Source organism: Aphidius gifuensis, linkage group LG3, assembly GCF_014905175.1.
Source record: "Aphidius gifuensis isolate YNYX2018 linkage group LG3, ASM1490517v1, whole genome shotgun sequence".
Classification (NCBI taxonomy): Eukaryota; Metazoa; Arthropoda; class Insecta; order Hymenoptera; family Braconidae; genus Aphidius; species Aphidius gifuensis.
The window spans coordinates 18766170-18789106 of NC_057790.1; the positions used below are offsets into that span (position 1 = coordinate 18766170).

General features: G+C 23.4%; 2 protein-coding genes across 6 annotated transcripts in view; both read left to right on the forward strand.

Moving 5' to 3' along the window:
- Positions 1 to 476: 476 nt before the first annotated feature.
- LOC122852461 lies at positions 477 to 8075 on the forward strand. Of its 5 annotated transcripts, none has more exons than XM_044152262.1 (13): positions 477 to 1259; positions 1955 to 2450; positions 2535 to 2669; positions 2799 to 2825; positions 3274 to 3374; positions 3601 to 3686; positions 4127 to 4505; positions 4603 to 5106; positions 5198 to 5209; positions 5308 to 5982; positions 6063 to 6194; positions 6299 to 6370; positions 6484 to 7872. In XM_044152262.1, the coding sequence occupies exons 1-13, from the start codon at positions 983 to 985 to the stop codon at positions 7647 to 7649; spliced, it is 4062 nt and encodes a 1353-aa protein (XP_044008197.1). In that variant the 5' UTR covers positions 477 to 982; the 3' UTR covers positions 7650 to 7872. The 5 variants fall into 5 exon arrangements, with proteins under 5 accessions (XP_044008197.1, XP_044008196.1, XP_044008198.1 ...); XM_044152261.1 differs by having other exon boundaries at positions 479 to 1259; positions 4127 to 4514; positions 6484 to 8075; XM_044152263.1 differs by lacking the exon at positions 5198 to 5209 and having other exon boundaries at positions 479 to 1259; positions 4127 to 4514; positions 6484 to 7971.
- A 186-nt stretch (positions 8076 to 8261) lies between these two features.
- LOC122852479 (ecdysone receptor-like) overlaps positions 8262 to 22937 on the forward strand; it is a 74414-nt gene continuing 59738 nt past the window's right edge. Inside the window, exons 1-4 of the mRNA XM_044152318.1 lie at positions 8262 to 8332; positions 8831 to 8909; positions 8996 to 9126; positions 9762 to 9925. The gene's annotated coding sequence lies outside the window, so the exon portion shown is untranslated. The remainder of the gene's footprint in view (positions 8333 to 8830; positions 8910 to 8995; positions 9127 to 9761; positions 9926 to 22937) is intronic.

Consider the following 22937-nt stretch of genomic DNA (forward strand, 5'->3'; position numbering starts at 1 on the left):
TATTAATCGCTCATTGGTCAATTCCACAACTCCGTGACGATAGACATTAAGTTTTATTTACACTATTAAAGTAATTTTACACCACCAAAAAAAAAAAAAACAAAACAAAAATTCCATTTATGAATATTCGAGTAAATAAATATAAAGAACAATAACGAATATTCGAGAAAGACTATGTATTAATTTATTTAAAACTTAAAAAATAAATTTGACTATTAATTTTATTATAATACCAAAAATTATAACGATAGTTCATTTCGATTAATCGAAATAGTCAAAAATGTATTATAAAAAACTTTAAAAATATTAACAATCATCATGATTACGTTATTTCTCAATAAATTCATCATACAAATCATAAAAATATAATTAAACATCTAATCAATAAATACAAACATCAATTTATAGCTTAAGATAAAACTTTTATATCGAACATTATTGCGACATAAAAATACATATCGATTGTACTAAAAAACAAGCGTGTCCGGTAAAAAAAGATCAATCAGTCATCAGTGTATTTCGCACACTCCTCCTCGAACAAACAAGCTCATAAAAAAAAAATTTTAAAAAGTAAATAACATCATTGTGTATGTGACTTGTATTTATTTTAATTTTATCATTATAACAAGTGAATTATTAATAAGAAAAAAAAAAAACAACAATGTGTTTTGCGGCGGCAAATATAAAAATAAATAATTAAAAATATTAATTGCCACTTCGACCTGTGCATTATAATTACATGATAAAATATCTTGATGATGATAATACATTTAAGAGGTGTGTGTATTATATAGTTTCGTCAAATGAAAAAGTCTTGTTTTTTTTTTTTTTTTGTCATAAAACCGTGCGACGAATTGACGATTGGTCGGCATGCTGCAACAACGGTACAGCAGCAGCAGCAGCAGTAGTCGAAGCAACACATACATACTACTAAAAAAAAAAATATATTCTAACTACACGGAATATATAACTCTAAAACAGAATGGCGCGCAAATGTTGCGTGAAAAATTGTGATATTGATGATAATTATATAAATAATAATGAATATATAAAATTTCATAATTTTACATATAATAGTGATGATGTTAAAAATAATTGGATTGTTAATTGTGATATTGATAATTGTGAATTAACATTAAATATAGTTATATGTAATCGTCACTTTAAACGTACTGATTACGAGACGATCAAAGGACATGAATTAATACTTAAAAAAAACGCCGTACCAAGTGTTTTTCATGATTATGACAAACATCCTGGTGAGTATTATTGACCTTGTCATTAAACTTTCTATTTAAAATATAAATTATTTACTTTAATATTTAAATTATTAATAAAATATATATAATATCATTTATTTATTGTCATTTTGTTTATATTATTTATAATAATTCATATTAAATTAGTGTAATATTAAAAAAAATGTCTTTTTTTTTTTTTTTTGTCGGCATTCGCACGTTCTCCGACGTGTTCTTTTGACGCACATGTGTGTGGTATTTATGCCGCTTGTATATGCCTATACGTGTGTATATGTGTATGTGTATTTAACTATTGTATTTATTTTTGTCTTTGTATTTATCGATAGGATCTTTTTTTTTTTTTTTTTTTTATTTAAATGAAATATAAATAAAAATTATTTGATTGTGTGTAAAAAGAAATAAATTTTAAAACATTCTATAATCTTTACGTGACAATCTTTTAAATTATTATTTTTTTTTTTTTCTTTTATTTTATTATTTTTTAATTTGTTATTTTTCTAGACCTGTTGATTTTTTTTTTATTGCACAATATTTTGAAAGGTTTATTTAAATGTTAATTTATTTTTTTTTCAATTTTTTTTAATTGCTCAGTTGCTGACTTGATAAGATGCTTTTATTTTTATGTCAATGATTTTTTTTTTAGAGTTAGCATTATTATTTTAAATGTGATGATGTAATTTATTAATTAATTACAGATCCAATAACAATGCCAGTAAGAATATTAAATGGCTCATATAATCAACAAGATTTAGATAAAAATAAATCAATAATACCAAATTTAAATAGAACAGAATCACCAAGTTTAAATGATAGTTCTGGTGAAACATGTAATTCACGTCCAGAATCATCAACTGGTTCAATTCATCAATTAGAATCATCAGATGATATTGATAATGATATCAAACAAGAAACAAATGTTGATAATGAAGAAGAAACATTAAATGTTATTAATTTAATTGCTGGTGAAAAAAAAAATATAACAGATGATACAATATTACCAATAATTGAATCATTTGATACATCAATTAATCATTATCCAGTTGATAAAATTATTAATGATGAACTATTAGATGATATAAATTTAAATAATTTAAATGATGATGATAAAAATTGTCAACCAGCTGTATCATGCAATGGTTTAACATTTTTTATTGGCTCAAGATTAGAAGCTAAAGATTATCACAATCAATGGTAATTATTGTTTTATAAATTTTTATTATTAGTGTTAATATATGTGTATATTTAATTGACATTTTTATTTATTTAATTAAACAGGTTTCCAGCTAAAGTTGTAGAAATTGATTGGACTGAACGTGAAATTCTTATACATTTTGATAAATGGAATTCACGTTATGACGAGTGGATCCCTATTGATAGTTCAAGACTTAGAAAAATACAACCACCATCTAGGTATGTTGTTGTTGTTGCTTTAATTAACAATTAAATTCATCATTTAGTTTAATTTTTTTTATCTTTTAATAATACTATTTCATTTAATAATTTTTATCATTTTTTTTTTGTTTTTTTTCCATCGTCCAGCGAGCAGACGCTGGTATCACCAACTCCGTAAGTTTTTTTGAGATTAATATTATGTAAAATAATCTCGAGAAAATTTAAACATAAAGTTCATGATAATAATTTTTTTTTTTAATTAGTTTAAATTATTCAATCTACTTTAATTTTGTTGAATTTTTTTTTTTCGAAATTTCAATTAGAGCCATACTTATATATTGATTAAATTTTTTATTAGTTTATTTTATTTTAGTTTTTTTTTTTTTTGTAACAAAAATAAGCATGATACACACCTGAGATTTAAAAAATGCCCGCTCAAATTAATTTTATGGGGTTGTATCAATGCGAAAGTTTGACGCGAGTTTAGTGGCGTTGTGCTTCCATTGTCGTTTTAACCAAAAAAAAAAAAAAAAAGCCAAATCAAATTTTATAAACAAAGTTTTATTTTTAAAATTTTTTTTAAACAAAGGATAGTTGAATAATAGTTTTTTAAATATTACAGAAATACAAATATGCGAGAATTTATTGTTGGTGATAGAGTTCTAGCAACATGGGCTGATGGAAGAAAATATCCAGCAAGAGTTTGTGCTGTTTTGGGAAATGGTAAGTATTGTGTTTGTAACCTAGCCTCATCTGTTTAACAATTTCATGTACATACTGTAAAGATATATACTCCAATGAGTGTATGACAAAGACAAACATATAATTATTATCTTTGGACAGATTTGACGTTTGCACTAAAAATAAACTAATACCATTTTAACATAAATATTTTGGTTCATTTTTTTTTTTAAATATTGCTCTAATTATGTTGAATTTTATTCAACAGATCGATATGATGTTTTGTTTGATGACGGTTATGCCAAGGTTGTGAAATCATCTAAAATGACTAAAATTGCTGATACATCAAACAAGGTAGGTCTAATGTTAGTGAGGTTATGTTTTTATTCATTTAAAGACAAGCTAAAACATTAATCACAATATTTGATTAATCATCTCTGATTCATTGATCTAAAAAATATATTATATTGATGAATTGGTCAATAATTCATAAACACAAGTAGACAGTTTGATTTCATTTCATTTGATTTTCTATAATTGGTTTATGTTACACTACTCCATTTTATAAAGTTTTCTTGTTTTTTTTTTCTTTCTTTTTTGTGCTTTCAAGTTGCTTGGATTGGATCTTTAATAATTTGATAATATTACAAGTATTGTTTATTAATACCTTTGGATAATTATTTAGTTTAAGAAAGTGTTAAAAATAATCTCAATTATAGCATTAAAAATATGACAAGCAAATCAACTGTCAATATTTTAATTTTGTTGTGTTTGATAAATCAATTTAATTATAGAAAGAAACAACAATGGAACAAGACACATATATAGGAAGTAAACAAGAACGTAGAGATAAAAAACGTAAACATACAGTTATAGATTTATTTAGTCGTAAAAAAACAAAATCTGAAACACCAGAAAAACAAATTATTAAAAAAGAAGATACACTTGATATTGTTGATACAATTAATGGTGATAATAATGAAGCTGAAACAACTGTATATTATGATTCTGGTGTTGAACAATCAAAAAATTTTGATTCTATAAAACAAACAAAACAAAAAATACCAAAAATTAAAAAAGAATCACCAAAATATGATTTACTTGATCAAGATGATGATAGTCCTGAGTGGGTTGATGGTGAACCAAAAGGAGTTGAATCATTTACAGTTGATGGTAATAATGGTGAGATCAACCACTATTTATTTAAATTATTACATTTATTTATATAAAAACAATATTTTAATTATTATTTCTTTGTTGTTATTATTAGGAACAAGAAGATCAATAATTGTAGCAGATAAAAGAATACCAGATGGTTGGGAAAGACATTTTACACAACGTCGAAGTGGTAATTCAGCTGGTAAATGGGATGTTTTATTTATGCATATAGAAAGTGGAAAAAAATTTCGTACAAAAAGTGATGTTAGAACATTTTTTCATACACAATTACATACTGATTTTGATCCAGAAATGTTTGATTTTTGTATACATAGAAAAAAACGTTTAAGTATTGCTAAGCCAAAAATTGAATTATCAAGTGAACCAACTAAAAAAATTAAAACACTTTTACCAAAGACTAAACTACTTTTACCACAATCATCATCATCATCATCATGTTCATCGTCAACGTCAACGTCATCATCAACATTAACAGCAACATCAACAACACCATCATTGACATCATCAATTGATAATTCTTCATTGACACCTGCTGGTTCAATGAATACTCCAGCTACACCATTTTCTTCAGTATCTACTCCAGTTAACAACACATGTAAGTTATCTTTATCTATTTTTAAAATTAACAAAAAATATATTTATATATATTCTGAATTGGTTTTGTTTTTTGTTTTTGCTAACATCAGCAATGACATATTGTAAGTATAAAATTGTTGTGTTAATTCAAAACAATTAAAAATAAAACAAAATTAAAATTCATAAAATGATAAATTAATGTTTTTTTTTTTTCCAATAGCTGTCTATATTGGTTCGTTGAAAATTGAAATGGTGGATGATTCATATAAATGTCCAAAAGAAGGCTGTGCAAAAACAGTCCGTAAAGAAAATCTTTTACAAATGCATGTTAAACATTATCATCCAGAGTATGCAAAATATTTAGGCTCAACACCAAATGTTGCTGATCTTGCATATGCAAGAACAATTGGTGAACCAGTTGTTGATGCAACACCAAAATCACGTTTTTCAGAAAAACGTAAATCACTTCAAGAAAAACCAATAGCATTGTCATTTGTTAATTCACCTAGTCAAAGTGTGTCTGTTGCATCTACAGTTATATCAGATAATAATATTGTATCTGATACAGTTAATGGTCATGTTAATGATATTAAAAAATTTGAAATGATGTCACCAACAAGAAATTTAGATCATGATGATGATGTCGTTAAAAGAAATGAGGCAAATTGTGCAATGTCACCTGGTACATTATTTGATATGAAAATAAGAGAAGAAAAAACTCAAACTGGTATTAAAACATTATTACCAGTGAGATCTATTATTTCTACTGATGTAATTAAAAATGATAAATTAAAATTACTTGATGAAACACATATTGAAAAAGGAAGAGGTCATAGAAAACGACAGCTATCAGAGTACAGTTCTGATGCATCAACAAAAAGTAAAAAACGTCAAGGTATTTTATTTTTTATTTAAATATTAGTTGTTTTTTAATTTTGTTTCATTTTTTAACTATTAAAATCATTGTGTTATCAGGCATACTAGAGCTCACTGATGACTATGGAGATCTAGATGACAGTGCACTTGATGCTGAGGGTCCAGCTGAACCAGTCTACAGATTTAGTCGACGTAAATCAGATACAAAAAGTGATGATAATAGTCAAAGCAGTAAGTCAATTATAAAAAACATTAAACATTATATTTTTTTAAAAAGTATTATTTTATGATTTTATATTTCTTTTTATTTTATTTATTTTTTCATCACACTGTAGGTCAGCTAAATGATTCGCCAGACAAAAAAATAGAGTGTACTCCAAATGATAATTATCAAATCATGTCAGAAGGTTATTAATTATTGTTTATATATTTTATTTTAATTATCTACTGTTTTTTTTTTTTATTCAACATACAAAAAACTAATGTACTAATTGTTTTTTTCTTGTTTGATTATTTCTAGATGGTGAGGGTGTTATGATGATGATTAATGGTGAAATGGTTAAAGTTGAACAATTAAAAAGAGAAGAAATAATAAATTGTACATGTGGTTATAGTGAAGAAGATGGTTTAATGATACAGTGTGATTTGTGTTTATGTTGGCAACATGGCCATTGTAATGAAATTGAACGTGAAAAAGATGTACCTGATAAATATATATGTTATATTTGTCGTCATCCGTATCGTCAACGTCCATCACAAAAATATATTCATGATCAAGATTGGATTAAAGAAGGTAAACTTCCAATTTTATCAAATCGAACAAAAGATCAAACAGCTATTAATAAAAGAACAGCAATGTTAAAACGTTCATATGATCTTGTTGGTTCATTATTAAAAATTCAACAAATGCTACATAGTCTTAGAGTTAAAATAAATATTGCACGTAATAAAGATCATCCAAAATTATATTTATGGTCTAAAAATTGGGATAAATCAGATATTGTTGAGAAAGATACAAATCCAATTCCAATTTTAGAAATAATTAAAAAACAAGAAGACAATGAATTATCAATAAATTTACAAAATAATAATAATAATTCCATAAAAGAAGAAATAATTGATGATCAAAAAATTGTTGAAAAAAATTCAGATGATAAATTAATATCATCAGATAGTGAGTTAATGAAAATACTTGAAGAAGATACAAATACAATGTCAGATGATTTAAAAATGTCAATTATTAAAAAAGAAGATATTAAAGAAAATATATTTCATGATGTATTATTAAAATCAGATGATAAATTATTTAATTGTGATGATAAAAAATTTGATGATTTTGTTAATTTTAATGATAATGATTTAATTGATAAAAAAACATTTTTGGATAATGAAAATATTGATATTAAACCAATGTTATCTATGGTGCCTGCTCAACCATTTATACCAGAACCAGAAGCACCAATTAATCCAGCAGAATGTCGTTTACGTTTACTTGAACATGTTGAACACTTTCAAAAACATCTTGATGCATTGTTAACAAATGTTGAAGTTCAAGTTTGTGCTTTAGAAGCTATGGACTCTGATGATACTACTCAAGAAACAGATATTGATCCAAAAACAAAACAAACAATTCAAATGTTAATGAGAGATCTTAATTCATTACGAAAACTTGCTGCCTTGTGTTAATAATTACCATTAATTTCATTATTAAATTGTTATGTGCTTTATTTAAATTTAATATTATATAATTGTCGTAAGTCTTTACTTTCTGTAATATTATATTGTATGTAAATATGTAGATGGTAACTCAGTATTTTAATACTCAACTAATATTTCAAAGTTGAATAAAAACAAAAAAAAAACAACAATAATAAAATTACTGTATGTTTAAATTAAAAATTATTTATAAAAGTCGTAATTTATTCATAAATAAATACGTGAGCTTTGTATTACGTACAAAATGTATAATAAAACAAAAATTATGAATATATATTTCATTTTTAATTAATTATAATTATATGATAATCTTTGTTTTTGTTGATAATCCTTTTTTTTTTGACAGAAATTATTTATTCAAAAAAATAAAAAAAACAGACAATTATTCATCGTATTAATTTTTAATAATTTATTTAATACAAAAATATTTATTTATAAATTATTATAGTTTTATTGTTGACAATAATAATTATTATTATTATCAATAATAATAATAATGCTTTTGTTTATTATTATTATTATTATTATTATAAAAAATAACTGCGCAGTTAATTTTAGTTCACGTTGCCACCAAATGGCAGCACAGTCGTAATTTTTATTTTCTCAAGTGAAAAAAATCTCCGATGACTTCTACAATGCAAAATAGAAAAAAGGTAAATAAATATTGTTATTAATAATATAATTTGTTAATTTCTATTAAATAAATGACCGTGTTTACGAGGATTGTATAATTAACTTCAATCAATGTCAGAAAAAAAAAATATTTAGATAAATTGATTATTGAGGTTAGGTTTGTGTTGTTCTAGACCGGTAAATAAATATTTACAAAAATTTGCACTCATTCGGGTTTAAACTATCAAATTTTCATATTATTTATCAATTTATTCATTATCTATTCAATTATTGTGCATTTATTAGTTTATTTATTGTTTTATTTGTCATTAATTGAGGATCAGAATTGTTGTCATTTACGGCCCTATAAGATAAATTATTTTGGAGATAAAATGTAGTTTGAGACTTGAGTGCTCCATAATGTATTAATTAATAATTATTGTTTATGAATATGTTGTTTATTAAGTTAATAATGTTATTTGTTGTTTGTTAACAATTATTGTGCTGATATTATAATTTTTATTTTTTTATCTTTACAGATTTCAAGAAGTGTGACCTGGTATTGTTTGAAAAATATGGCTGGACAAGTAGCAAAGATCTCGGTTCTAATAAATGGTGGTAAATATATTCATTTTATTATTATTTAATAATTTTTTTTATTTATTCAACATTTCGCTAAAATGTTTTTGTGTCACTAATTACAGATATTGGGTAATTTAAAGCTGATCAAGACTGAGTATCAATTAAGCTTTTGATCAATAAGCAAGTGCTCATAAATTAACAGATAACCACTGTTGAAAGCACGTAATGATGCTGCTGCTGATGGTGATAAAAGGTACCTAAGTTTCAGTTGTTTTATTGACAAATTGTTTGAAAATTGATTATCTCAATTTCAAGCAATTGAGTAATTTATCATGAAACGCGTTTAATTAGGAAATAAAATTGATGGTATTTTATATTAAATACTGACCTAATTAAAGTAAAGAAACTACAGGGTGATAGTAGTTCAATTATAAATCGATTAATAGCATTATATTTCACGATTATTTAGAAAAAAAAAAATTTCATTAAAGCTTGTCACCTGATTTTATTATTAATAAAATCAAATATACTAATAAAATGAATCGTTGAGCACCGGAGTAAGCAGAATCAACTGCCACGAGTAGAAAATATTCGATGAAAAAAATCCTTTTGAATGAGACACAATGTTTTCATCCAACAATTGGATAGACAGTTGTTATTTTAAATGAAATTTAATTGATTCGCTAATTTTTTTGTTAACAATAAATCCTAATTAGTCCACATTTATGATTTGCTAAAATGATATCGTTAAATAAATAATTAAAAATGAGCAAAACAAAATTTATCTGGTAGATTTTAGCTTGGAGCTTAGTTTAAAATTGAGATAAATAAATACTCAAACAACAAAAATAATAATAATTTTTATCATTTTATTTTTTTATATTTTAGTTTGTGCAAATTAAAATCATCCGAGAATCATTATGGACAGACACGAGTGGCAGCATTTAAACATTTCACTTGTCTACTAATGAAATCATAAAAAATTGATGATTCAGACAGTGAATGAGAGCATCATCTGAACACCTTTCTTCATAAATCTGCTTGAATATAAGGTAAGAGGCCTTCTGGTCATTAATTTAATCACCTCTTCAGGTTAAAAGGCATCATCAACATTGTTACTTTAAACAATCTATGGCGATAATATTCTTTAATCCTACATGATAATTTCCAATATATTATTTTCGTTATTTATCTATTGGAAATTTTATCATACCTATACATTTAACTTGTTATTTTATTGTCGGGTCCAAAAATAAAAAATTGTTGACGTTTAACATTAAAAGAGCCAATGAATCTCACGTGCCAGAGTTAACGACTCAAGTACCAGTGACCCTGGCTTCAATTGATTCAAGAAATAAAATTTAAAAAAATAAATAAACTAATAATGAAAATCCACATTATTAATACTATTATTCTAAAAATATTATACGTGTCATCAGCTTGCAGTATTGTTTAATTAACTGTTCTTTTTTCTGTATCATCACAATCGAGGCGTTAGGAAAGTATTACAGGAAGTATCTTGTTATATTCAAATCATATATTGTTCCCAGACTAAAATCTTCCGGTATTTTTAATATTAAAAATTCATATATGATAAAATGTAAAAAGAAGAAAAAAATCCCCCCCTCCCCATATTATTACTCAACTTATTAATTACATAATAATATATTTATCTTGAAAAAAAACCAAACAATTTCATTTATTTAAACGAAAAAAAAACTGAATAGTTTTCTTACGTGAAAGGAAAATTATTTAGATAATGAATTAAAAATATTTAATTGATAAAATTTGCAAGTCAAAGTCAAGGAAAAAATTAAATAACTAAAATTTATTATTAAAAGTATTGAAATGTATTAAGAAAAAAAAGGAATTAGTATAGATAGACTCAATAGACATTATATTATATATATAAATGTAAAAGTACATTGATGCAGTTGTTGAGACGATAAAGATTATAAGGAGAGACATTGAAGTAATATGTACATGAGAGAGATAAAAAAATGAGAGGGGTAAAACTTGAAGAGTCAGTGGCACATATATGTATATATATATACAATTTTTTTTATATTAGTACATGATGATGATTATGATGTGTGTATGGGGGTTTATATAACTCGGGCATTAGTCAAGATGACGTAATTTGTTCTACACTGATATTTGCCTTCAAATAGAGTGACTGCACTGTCTTATGTATATATATTTATGTCGGTGAATATATATATACGTATAATACAATTACACATATGCTAAATAAGATAAGCCTTGAACTGTTGTTGCACCATTACAAACTTGACAAGTACAATTTTAAATTTCTCTCTCTCTGTCTCTCCTCCTATACACACACACACACATGTCTTCTTCTTTTTTTTATGTTTAATTAAATCATTATTTATATTTTTTAATTAATCTTGATAATTAAGTGTAGATTTTTTATTTTATAATTTGTTTTTTAAATTTTCTATCGGTGTTTACTTTGGTTTTTCCTTCACCTCTTGACACACCACTAATGTCATTATTTAAAAATTGATTAACTATGCATAACTAAGGCTAAAGACCTTATCGATCATCATCATCATTACGTGAATGAATTTTCATAAATTACATTATTGCTGATTAATATAACAACAAGTTATTCATTGACTGTTGAAATTTTTTATTTAAATATTTTTTATTTTTTTTAATAATTCAATAATTTTTATTAAATTTTTTTAAATTATAAATTATGCATTAATTATTTAGAGAGGGTAGATTTTATATTAAAAAAAAAATCATTGAAAATATTTTAACCACGTGTGTATGTGAATTTAAACTCGGTGAAAGTCAACATAATTGGTCATGAGTTTTACAACAAAAAAAATGAGGATAAAAATAATAATAATAAATATAAATAAACGGATGTTAATAAAATGTTTGTCTGATATATGTAGGTCAGTAACTTCTTCATTCCTTTTCACTGTGAGAAAAAAAACGAAAAAAAAAAAAAAAAAATTCAACTTGTTTCATTACATCGTAAACTTGTCTTGATAATTCAACTTTTATAATTACTGATTAATATCAAATAATTTAATTTACATTACAGTTATTATTTAACTGATCAAAAATTTATACAGTCACATTATTGTGAAAGTTTTACCTCATTTTTTATATATTTTTTTTTCCATCATCAAACGTATATTTTAAAAGATAAATTATAAAAATTTTCTTTTTTTACAAGTTTAAATTTGTTGAATCAAAATAATAATAATAATAATATTTAAAAAGAAACTTTTTAAAGTTTTATAATGTTTAAATATAAATAAAAGTAAATTTCATTTTTATTTTTATACTTGATGAAAATCGTAAAATCAATTGCAATTTTGTGACAATAAAATGTTCTTTTATTTTTTTTAATGCTGTGTAATGTTGTCGATTACGTAAATCGCACCAAAATGAAACTTAGTAGCTATAGATGCATATGAAACAAGAGGTCAACCATATTTAATTTTTTTTAGTCTGTATGCCTTTTTTTTACATAGTTTAATACATAATTATTATCGTCAAAAGATTGAAAATTTGATATTCGGTTTAAATTTAAGTCGCAATATATTTTTGTTAAATAAATATATAAGTAAAAAATACATAGTGTATTTTAAAATTTTATATTTCCAATATTAAAACAAAGTTATGAAAATTTTTTTTGTGTTTTCGTTTCAATAAATATTAATTATTATTCAACGAAAAAAAAAAAACGAAAAGTATGAATCATAAAAATTTCCGGTTAAATAAATTGTCAAGTGTTGAATAATGATGTTGAAAAAAAATAAATCATTAATTTTCATACTTGAAAAATTTTTTTTTTACGAGACAAATTAACATATAGTTTTAAAAAATACGGACTATAAATTTAAAAAAAAAATTTCCAATAGAAATTTCAAATCCATACCAACAGTAAATTAACTGTCTCAAAATTCCCTGTTTTTTTTTTTTAAATATATATAAATAAGTGTTCTTCAAAAAATAAATTTCAATAATTAATTTCCCCTGAATTTTTAAAATTTTGACGGATATCTGACGATGTCTAAGTTGACTCATTAAAAAGTCATGCACCAGGTGAATAATTTCTCGTATAAATAGCTGTTTTAAAATTAAAAAAGAAAATCCCAAAGCCAAGAATGTTGTTGACCAACAAATTTAGTAATTTTAAAATATTTACAATATACATTAAAAACATGCAAAAAAATTCAAGACACATTCAATAAATCTAAAAAATCTTACCATTAATTTATCACTATTTGCATTTGTTAAAATAGCTAATAAATTTTATGAATAATAATCATAATATAAAACATTTTCATTGATGTTAATTGTTAAACGACTTTATCCGCATGATATTGTTGATTTTTTAATTTTAAAGTATGCTAGTGCATTAGCAAATAGCTTTTCTTGATTTTCTTCTTCATTATATTGTACATACAATGTTGTGATGTATATATATAGTGTCATTGGTGCTGCGGCATCACAAAACGTCTGCAAAAGCTGGCAAATGCGTCAGAAAAACCAGGCGCAACTGACCTCGTTACATAACTATAGCCACTTGAGGTAACATATATGTATATATCAGTAACAATTTGCCCTCGCGCGAACTTTATTTTATACTTTCTATATATATTTATCATTTACAACAATGTTATATTTTTATAATATATATTGTATATAATTTTATTTATCAAATTCACAATCAAACAAATAATCAAGTTCAAAAACATTCATAGTTTGATTTGAGCTTTTTTTGTATTTTTATTTTATCAAGCTTATTTTTTGAAAATTTATAATTAAGCTACTTTTTTTTCTATTGTTTTTTATAATAAATAATAGATATATTTTAAGAATTATATTAATAATTTGGAAGGAAAATAATAAAAGACAAAAAGATCTATAGCTAAAGACTGGTTATATGACTTGAATTTTGTCTCTTTAGTTTTTTTTTTTTTAAAATTGTCTTATTCTTATAATGAATCGAGTCATAAGTTTTTTTTTTTTTATATTTTTTTGCTTGAACCGGACGTCGTTTTATCATCTAGAAAGACTGGCATATTTGAAATGAGACGCTTGACATGTGTCATTGACAAATCATCTAAAAACAATTTTACATAAATTTTGCATAAAAATTCTAAAGATATATATAGTACTTATGTATAATGATAAATTGTTTTTAAATAATTTTAAATATTTTTTCTTAATGAGTTTTAATTATATATTTTAATTGTTTAAATAATTTTATAAATTGAATCAATGCTTTCTTTTTCGTATGGTATTAACATGAAATTTAAAAAAAATATATATTTTGGTGCCAGTGTGTTCACCAACCTTGACAAATAATTTCATTTCGTCTGTATATCTACTAATGACTTTTTTTTTACTTAATTGCACAAAACATTAAAATTATTATAACACGCGCAGTTTAAACATAAAAATTTTCCATCAATTATTCTTATTATTAAAAAAAATCTTTTCAATTCATATTTAATTTTTTAACTCAGGGTCAATTTAACTCCCACAAAAAAATTCAATTAATCACCCACCAACATGTTAAAAAAAAATTAACTAAATATAATTAATTTACATTAATAAAAATAATAAAAAATGAGTTTTAATTTATAAATTTTGTCGGAAAAAATTCGCTGAAACAAAAATAAAAAAAAAAAAAAACGGAATTATATGATTATTCCCGACCTAGGCTTTATTTGACCGTGACAGAGAAATTTTTGATTATCTTTTTTACCCTAAAAATTTGCTACAAAAATAATACCCAAAATAAAAAAAAAAATTAATCAGTGAATATTTAATATAAATAATCATGTTTTATTAAATTCAAAAAGCACATTTATCAGACACTTGAGAATATAAGTATATAATAGAGCGACGACTTGGAGTCTGCGTCAAAAATATTTTTCGTTTTACCAGGGACCAACAAGAGAAACGAAATAAGCTCGATTGATTTTTTTCATAAACTCAGTAAATTCACATCTTGCATTAACACCTCAAAAAAATAAAAAACAAAATAATTAAATTATCCTTTAAATTCACGATAAAAAAAAATAAAATAAATGAAAAAAAATTTAATCATATTAATTTTGTGTATGCATATAAAAATAAAATTTATTTTATCTATTTTTATTTTTTTTTTAATTACACGAATAAAATTGTTACTTTCATGGCTCACGAAATTTTCGATAATGGTACAGTGAATTAATCGCGTCCTGTTTGACTGGCCCACGGAAGTTACTTGGAGTAGGTCAAGATACTTTCATGTGTGTTTGTGTGTGTGTAAATGTTAAGGGACTTGTATGACCTTTTTAAAAATAAATTACAATGTCAAAAAGATTAATAATTTATTCATACCTATCAGAAGGGTTCGTTAAAGTTCAGTTGAATATTTAAATTAACAATCAAGGACATTATCATATATGCATTTTAAATATTTTTATTTATTTATTTTTGATGATGATGCATGGATGTTTTTCATTTATATACATTAAATTCCTTACTAATAATGTAATCATCCTTTTATTATTTTTGCGTGATAAGATAACATTTGTAAAAGCATTTTTTCAGGTCGTCGACGTTGAAATTAATATAACATAAAATTTTTAAAATATACTTTTTTTTTTTAAATTTGTTTTTAATGTTTGTTTGTTTTTTTATTTATTTTTATAACTTTCTTTAACGTTTTATTAATATAATGTTAATTTAAAATAATTTTATTAATTTGATTTTTTGGCTATTAGTGTTGTTAATGAATATTAAAAAATTGAGACTCAAGGTTATCATTTGTACTGGTCACAATCAAAGCTGATAACCTCATAATGTGTGATAGCAGTGCCATTGCCACATCAATTTTTTTTATTTTTTTTAAAATTTTTTTTATCTCGTGTTTATAACTGCAACAGTAATTTAAATTTTATTTTAAATTTATTGCGTTATAAATACAATAAAATTATGAAAACATGAATAATTAAATTAACTCACAAATTTTTTTTATTTTTTTATATTTTTGATAAAAACTACAAGGAAACAAAATAATATTGATAAAAATTTTAATTATAAATATTATTAATTTATCTCACTAATGATATTATTAAAAAAAAAAAAAGTCATTTATTATTTATTAATAATAATAATAATTGTAGAATATTTTATATAAAAAAATAAACTCTTAAATTCAGTTAATTCTTAAAAATCATATAAGTTTTATGATATTGATGTATATAATTTTTTTTTTTATTCTATATAAAAATTTAATATAATCAAAATATTGTTTTACAAGCTTCCAGCAATATTAAAGCCCAAACTTATTTATCAGATAAAAATCCAATGTATGTGCTCTGGTCGATGCCATGAGTTCCACGAAACTCTGATTTTCATGACCGATAAAAACAGCAGCAATTTCGTACGCTTTGCCTTTGAGCAAAAAAAAAATAAAACAGAATTGAGGGCGTTTAACATTTATTAACCAAAAAAAAAAGAATATGATATAGTAAAAAAAAATCAGATAACCAGGAATATATATAAGAGAGAGAAATTTTTTTTTCATACTTAACAAAAAAGCTCAAAATTTGATATTAAAAGGCGGTGTAAATTTTCATGCGTGAATTTATAAAAACAAAAATATATGATAATACATATTGACAAGTATAAGTTGTTTTTGATGATGAAGATGATGATGATGTTGATGATGTTGATGATGGATTTTATAATAGTATTTATGGATTTTGATGAAATTTATATCGCGTGTATGGCATTGACCCTGGCATTGATCTTTCATGCTTGGGACTTGCGTACGAAGTTTGTCGGCTAAACCCGACCATCATCACGACCTTGATACGACCCCGACCAAGGTCGTAGACGCAGACGCCACTCCTCCACACGTTTGGTTAACTGTGCCCCACCCCAAAAACTAAAAAAAAAATAAATAATAAATAACAAAAAAAAAGTTAAAAAAGCTCACAGTTCAATGTTTCAATATTAATAATGTGTATCACTATAGATATATTCAAAGCTATCCAAATTAATTATTTCAATAAAATACTATTTTATCATCATCATCATCATCATCAAAATAAATATTATAATTATTATCAATTTTAATTTAAACAAAAGTACAATCACCTCATTCAAACACCTACGCACATATTATTTATTATTTATTTTGTTTTTATTTTTCCTTTTCGATAATTAAAAAATAATATATCACTTTGTTTAAATAATAAAATTTAATATGAAAGAAAAATAAAAATGATAATTATTGAAAGGGGTAAATCAATGAATTATAATTATTCATAAAAAAAATATTTTTGGAAATTGTTTTTATTGCAAAACAGCATGGTTTATGTAAACAAAGTTGAGAACTTTGTTTGTAGGTTCATGTGTGGGCTGTGTACATTACTAAACACATATGTGAAATTTTTTTTTTTTTCTGCAAGTCAAAGAGCTTGTGTAAAATAATTTTTTTTATTTGCCCCTAATTTTTTTATTTTTCATTATCATTGAACTCTTATATTTTTCGTGGAAAGAGCATTGGCTTATTTTATTTATTTTTTTGCATCCTCTAATTAGCCGTTTATACCAAGAGTCAAATTTTTTTTTTTTGTTACAGTGTTTTGTATTCACTTGTTACGTAAAGAAGAAAAATTATTTCTTGAAAAAAAAAAATACATATCTGTATAGCTTATATTTATTTATGAAAAAAAATTAATGTTTTTTTTTTTAATTATGAAATTAGTGAAGTTTAAAGTTGATGAAAACATTTGTTGATAAATTTTTTTATTAAATACTCCAAATTTATTTAGACAAATTTAGTTTTAAAAAAAAATTAAATACAAGTTCAAGGTTTTGATATATATAGTCTATTATTACCTCCTAATTTATTTTATTTGTTTTTTATTTTTTGACAAGACCATTAACAAGTTTTCCATTGACAGAAAATATATATTGTTAATTAAATTTTTCTACTGTATAAATAATAATTTTTATTATCTTCTTAAATTCATTTAGTATACTTGTATATAATATATTAACTGATTAAGTGAGTGGCTTCGAAATAAAAAGCAATCATAATTATTAATAAAACTGTCATTCAAAGTTGTTTAAAACAAAAAAAAAAAAAACGAGCAAAATCTTCTAATTTATATTTATATATATTTTTAGCTTTTGAAAGACAAATTTTTAAATTGAAAAAATCATTAAAATTAATTAGATTTTTAAAAATATATTTTACAATTGATCTTTCATTTAAAAAATTATTTATATTCGCTCCAAAAAATTCATTCACTGGAATTTTGAATGTTTTTTTTTTTTTCGTTTTGTTTGATAAATATGAAGATGTCTTTAAAAGATGAAGATGCATCGATAAAAATGATGAGTTTTGCATGGGTTAACACCCACATGAAGATATATTTGAATAAAAAATATTTAAATTTCTTTTATATACCGAAATGAGAATAAAAAAATGAATAAATAAATAAAAAGAAGATTTTTTTTTTTAATGAAAAAGTTTTGGTATTTTTTTGCTTGTGTATTTGTGAGATTCATGTATGTATATAGTTTGATAGTATCAATGGACTTTTTTGCACGTCTGTTGTCATAGAAACCAAAGCTGAGTTTCATCCTCAGAAATTTCATCTTCTTTTTTGTTTCAAGTGCGTTTTTTTAAAAAAACACATCACAAATCTATACTTAAAAATTATTAAAACAAAAAATAAAAAATTCTAATAATTATTAACTTTTAGGACACTTTTATTTTGGTTTAATTATGTTTTTCAATAAAGTCAATTGCAAAATATAAAAAAATAAATAAATCCTACTATTTAATATACAAAGAGATAATTTTATTTTTTAATAAACATTTTCTAAATTTGTAAAATACGATAGACTATATATATTTTGTCTTTCACTAAATGTTTTTGAATATATTTATAAAAAAACCAAATGAAAAATAATTCATACAAGTTGAAAAAAAAAAAATAATATAAATAAATCTGATGGATAATATTGTCAACCTGGCTGTTGTCCAATATATATCCAGACATTTGAAAATTTAAGTATATTTTAAAAATCATGATGTGAAAATAGCTGTTTATTTTCTTCCTGATTATTTGGCATCGTTGATTATCTAACTCAACACTCAATTCATTTTGACTTTATTGGATACTTAAATTACGTTGCTTATAACCCTCTTTAAATTTTTTGTGTGATAACATATTTGTCCTCATTTATTTTTTATTTTTTCTTCATTTTTATATTTACTGTCGGAATATATGTATTTTTTTTTTTTTTCCTTTTTTTTAACAATGCAGTTATCTTGAGTCAACAACAATTTTATATACTATTTCTGCGAACAACAAAAAAAAATCATCAAAAATAAAAAAATTATATTCTTTTTTAGATTTCACAGCAAGATAAAAATTATTTTTTCAAGTTTTTATATATTTTTTCATTTGTTGTTTAAATTTTTTTTATTAAACTTGATATAAAAATATTATTATTTTTTAAAAATAATATTCACATTGATCATACGTATTTTTGGCACAGAATATTAACAACAAATATGTGCGTTATATTGGTTATATATATAAATTAAAAAAAAAATTTTTAAATCGCAATGACATTGTGTGTTTCTTTTAGCACGAGGCCAGTTTTATGACCCACAAAATTACTTAGACTTATACATTAATATTTTAAATTAAAAAAAATATATTTATAAATAATAATTTAACGTATAATAATATAAATAACAGTTTTTTTTTTTCATTTATTTATTTTTTTTACTTTGTTGATAAATATATTTTTTACTGTCTGGCAGTGATATAGGGGTATTCTATCATTCTGAACAAACAAACAATGTAATCAGCCAAAAAGAAATTTAAAAATAAGCTCAAATGTTAATATACTCAAAAAATTAATAACAAATAAATTAAAATTTTGTTTTTTAATTTAATTTATATACTATTTTCATTGACAATATTTTAACAATGAAAAATTGCTTGAATTAAATTTACAGAAAAAAAGCTAATTAAATACCACGTGTTGCAATAATACTGTATGTGCTTGAAAAAAATAATAATAATAGTTTACACAAGTAAAAAACAAGTCGTACAAATTATGTGTATTATATTTACATATATCATATAATAATTGCAGGACCCTAAATTTTTACAAACCCCATATTATTTCCCACGTTTTGCATATATAAATATACCAGTAAAAAATTAAAATTACAATACGTAATAATTATTATTTGTATATTTAAATGAAATAAATAATAATAGTCATTAATATTCAAATGTAACATCTATATTTAATTGATAATTTATTTATTTCAATAAATGCAAATATTTTAAAAATACGCTATTCATAAATAAGTGTGTATCCTTCAAAACACAAGTGGCTATATACAATTTGAAATTTGCAATTTATCCTCGAGTACCGTAATACAACTCATCCCTGATAGTTTGGTATTTTTTTTATTCTGGTAAAGTTGTAAAGTCTCTCTCGATTTTTAGATCGTAAAACTACGGGATACTTGGAGCATCAACATTTATAAATACCTGATCAATATTATACCAGCTTTTACTCTTTATTTTTATAACAATTTTTTCTTTTTTTTTTTCTTTCATTCAATATAAATAAAATAAAAAAATATTATTATACATCTGTTGATAATAGAATTTTTTTTTTTTTTACGTAACTGATGAGAATATATATTTTTGCAAAAAAATAACTCTGTGACCCTGATGAAATTGCGAGCAAGTTTATTACCATATACCGCCAAATTATTCGTTATTTTATTTTATTTTTTTTGACATGAAAAATAAATATAATAATTTACATTTTACCCAGAAATGTAAAAAAAAAAAAATTTTTATTCATCATTGTATTTGCGATATATACAGAGTACATAATAGTTAACAACTTTGCCATGAGGATCCTCATGAGAAACATAAATTTTTGTGACGCATACTGGGCCCCCTAAAACCGGAATAACCTATCGTTGCGGTGGTGTTGAATCCTAAACAGGATTCCCTTTTTGTGCAAAAAAAAAATACACATATATATATATTTTTTTAAAAATAATATGAAAAAAAAAAAAAAGGATGAAACACGTTTACAGAGGGTGCTTGGTTTTCGCAGTCGTTTCCAGTTTGCAACGTATTTCACGTTGATTTAACGAGTCCTGGAATGTTATGTTAAAATTATGATGATATTGTTTATTCAAATATTTTACTACTTTTTAATTATAAATATTGCTTTGAGTTTTTTTTTTTTTTTTTTTTTTTTGGTGCCACAGTTGGCTGTCTGACTAAATTTTTTTTTTTCACTTAATTTTTTTATATTTTATAAATTATTCTTGTGAAAGTTTATATATATTTTATTTAGATATATATACTATATTCGAAATAAATATTTTGTCTGTATTGATTGTGCGTACGCACATATTTTTTGATTCTATCGTTTTTTTTTATATATAAATTATTTTTATCTTGATTTTGCTATTTAAAAAAAAATACGTTATTCTTGAAAGGTGTTTAACATATCAGTGCGTCATAATTGTTTAAAAACATTAAAATAAAAAAAAAATAAACATACGGGAATACACAAACAATGATAATTAACTAAACTATAAAAAAAAAAATATATATAAAATTTACACATATACAACATGAAGCATTTAAAAAAATTATTTTTAAAAAGTTAAAATAGCAAAATATAAAATACGCGTGTTCTTAAAAGTAGCCGAGGGTTATTTTAAAAAGTTTTATTAGCCGGATGGATTTGAGCATTAAAAAAAAAAAAATAGAATCTCGCTTGCAAGGTGCTTGCAGGGTTAATTTGTCTGACATAGAACAGATGTTTTAAGAATAAAAAAAAATAAACAACAAATCTAGAGGGTCAAAAGTTGCAAATTTTTGTCTAGTCTATACGCGTGCATTATTATTTTGACTTTGAATAAAAAAACCTGTTCACCTGTCTATGAAATAAAAAAACAAGACTATAAAATAAATTAAAAACTAAACTTATTTACATAATAAAACAAGAAATTAAAATCATTGTTAGATATTTAAATAAATATTAACTAATAATTTTGTTTTTTAATGATTAAAAATTAAAGGATCGATTTTAGATGAAAAAATTAATCATAAAATGCATTAAATTAATTTTTAAATTCATATTTATATATTAACTGAATAAAAAATGCAATTAAAAAGTTTGTTAAATTTATGTGGATGGTCAGGACCCTTGCTGACATGACGTGAATAGCGACGTTGACTACTAAAGAAACCACTGACCAAAGAAATTTTTACTAAGGAAGTATATTTTTTTTGTTATTCAACACAATAACCCGTCGAATAAATTACAATGCAAGTCGTCAAGAGTTGCACACTGGAGCACATATGCAAAAATTAAAAAATAAAAAAATAAAAGTAAATTCAAAATAATAATAATAAATATTGCATACACATGCAAAAAAAAAATTAAAATGAGATAGATGAATGTCTGTATTTTTAAGCTTCAGGCTAGTTGTATATTACAGGGCTGTTAATAATTTTAAATGTAGAGAAGAATAAACGAACGAATGAGTGTTGGCCTTTCGTAAAATACGGCCTTGAGACGCAGCGATGCTCAAATGCAGTCACACATGCAATTTAACAAACTTAAAATTTATACTACATCTGTGCACAATTCTGTTGCAATTCAATGTTGATATCCCCAATGGTATTTGGTCTTTATAACCGGAACATACTTAAATACAAAAAAAAACTATTTAAATTACATTTATTTTTCATTATAAATATTATTTATTTATTTATTAATTTAATAAATAAATAAATAATTATTTTTTAAAAGAAATAAATATAAAAAGTTTAATTAATAAACAAAAAAGAAAAAATGTTGATATATATATATGTAATAAATTCTTTCTTAGTGTCGAGCACACCAGTAAAATTAAAAATAACTTTCCCTTCCTTTTTGGTTGTTGTTGATTTTGATGATGATGATGATGATGATGCGGTGCATCGGACGATC

Excerpts from the sequence above, each read along its gene's own strand:
- LOC122852461 (XM_044152261.1), top strand. The coding sequence starts at position 983 with ATGGCGCGCAAATGTTGCGTGAAAAATTGTGATATTGATGATAATTAT. Across the intron at positions 2,826-3,273 it reads ACGCTGGTATCACCAACTCC|AAATACAAATATGCGAGAAT; the intron begins GTAAGTTTTTTT and ends TAAATATTACAG. Across the intron at positions 3,687-4,126 it reads TTGCTGATACATCAAACAAG|AAAGAAACAACAATGGAACA; the intron begins GTAGGTCTAATG and ends ATTTAATTATAG.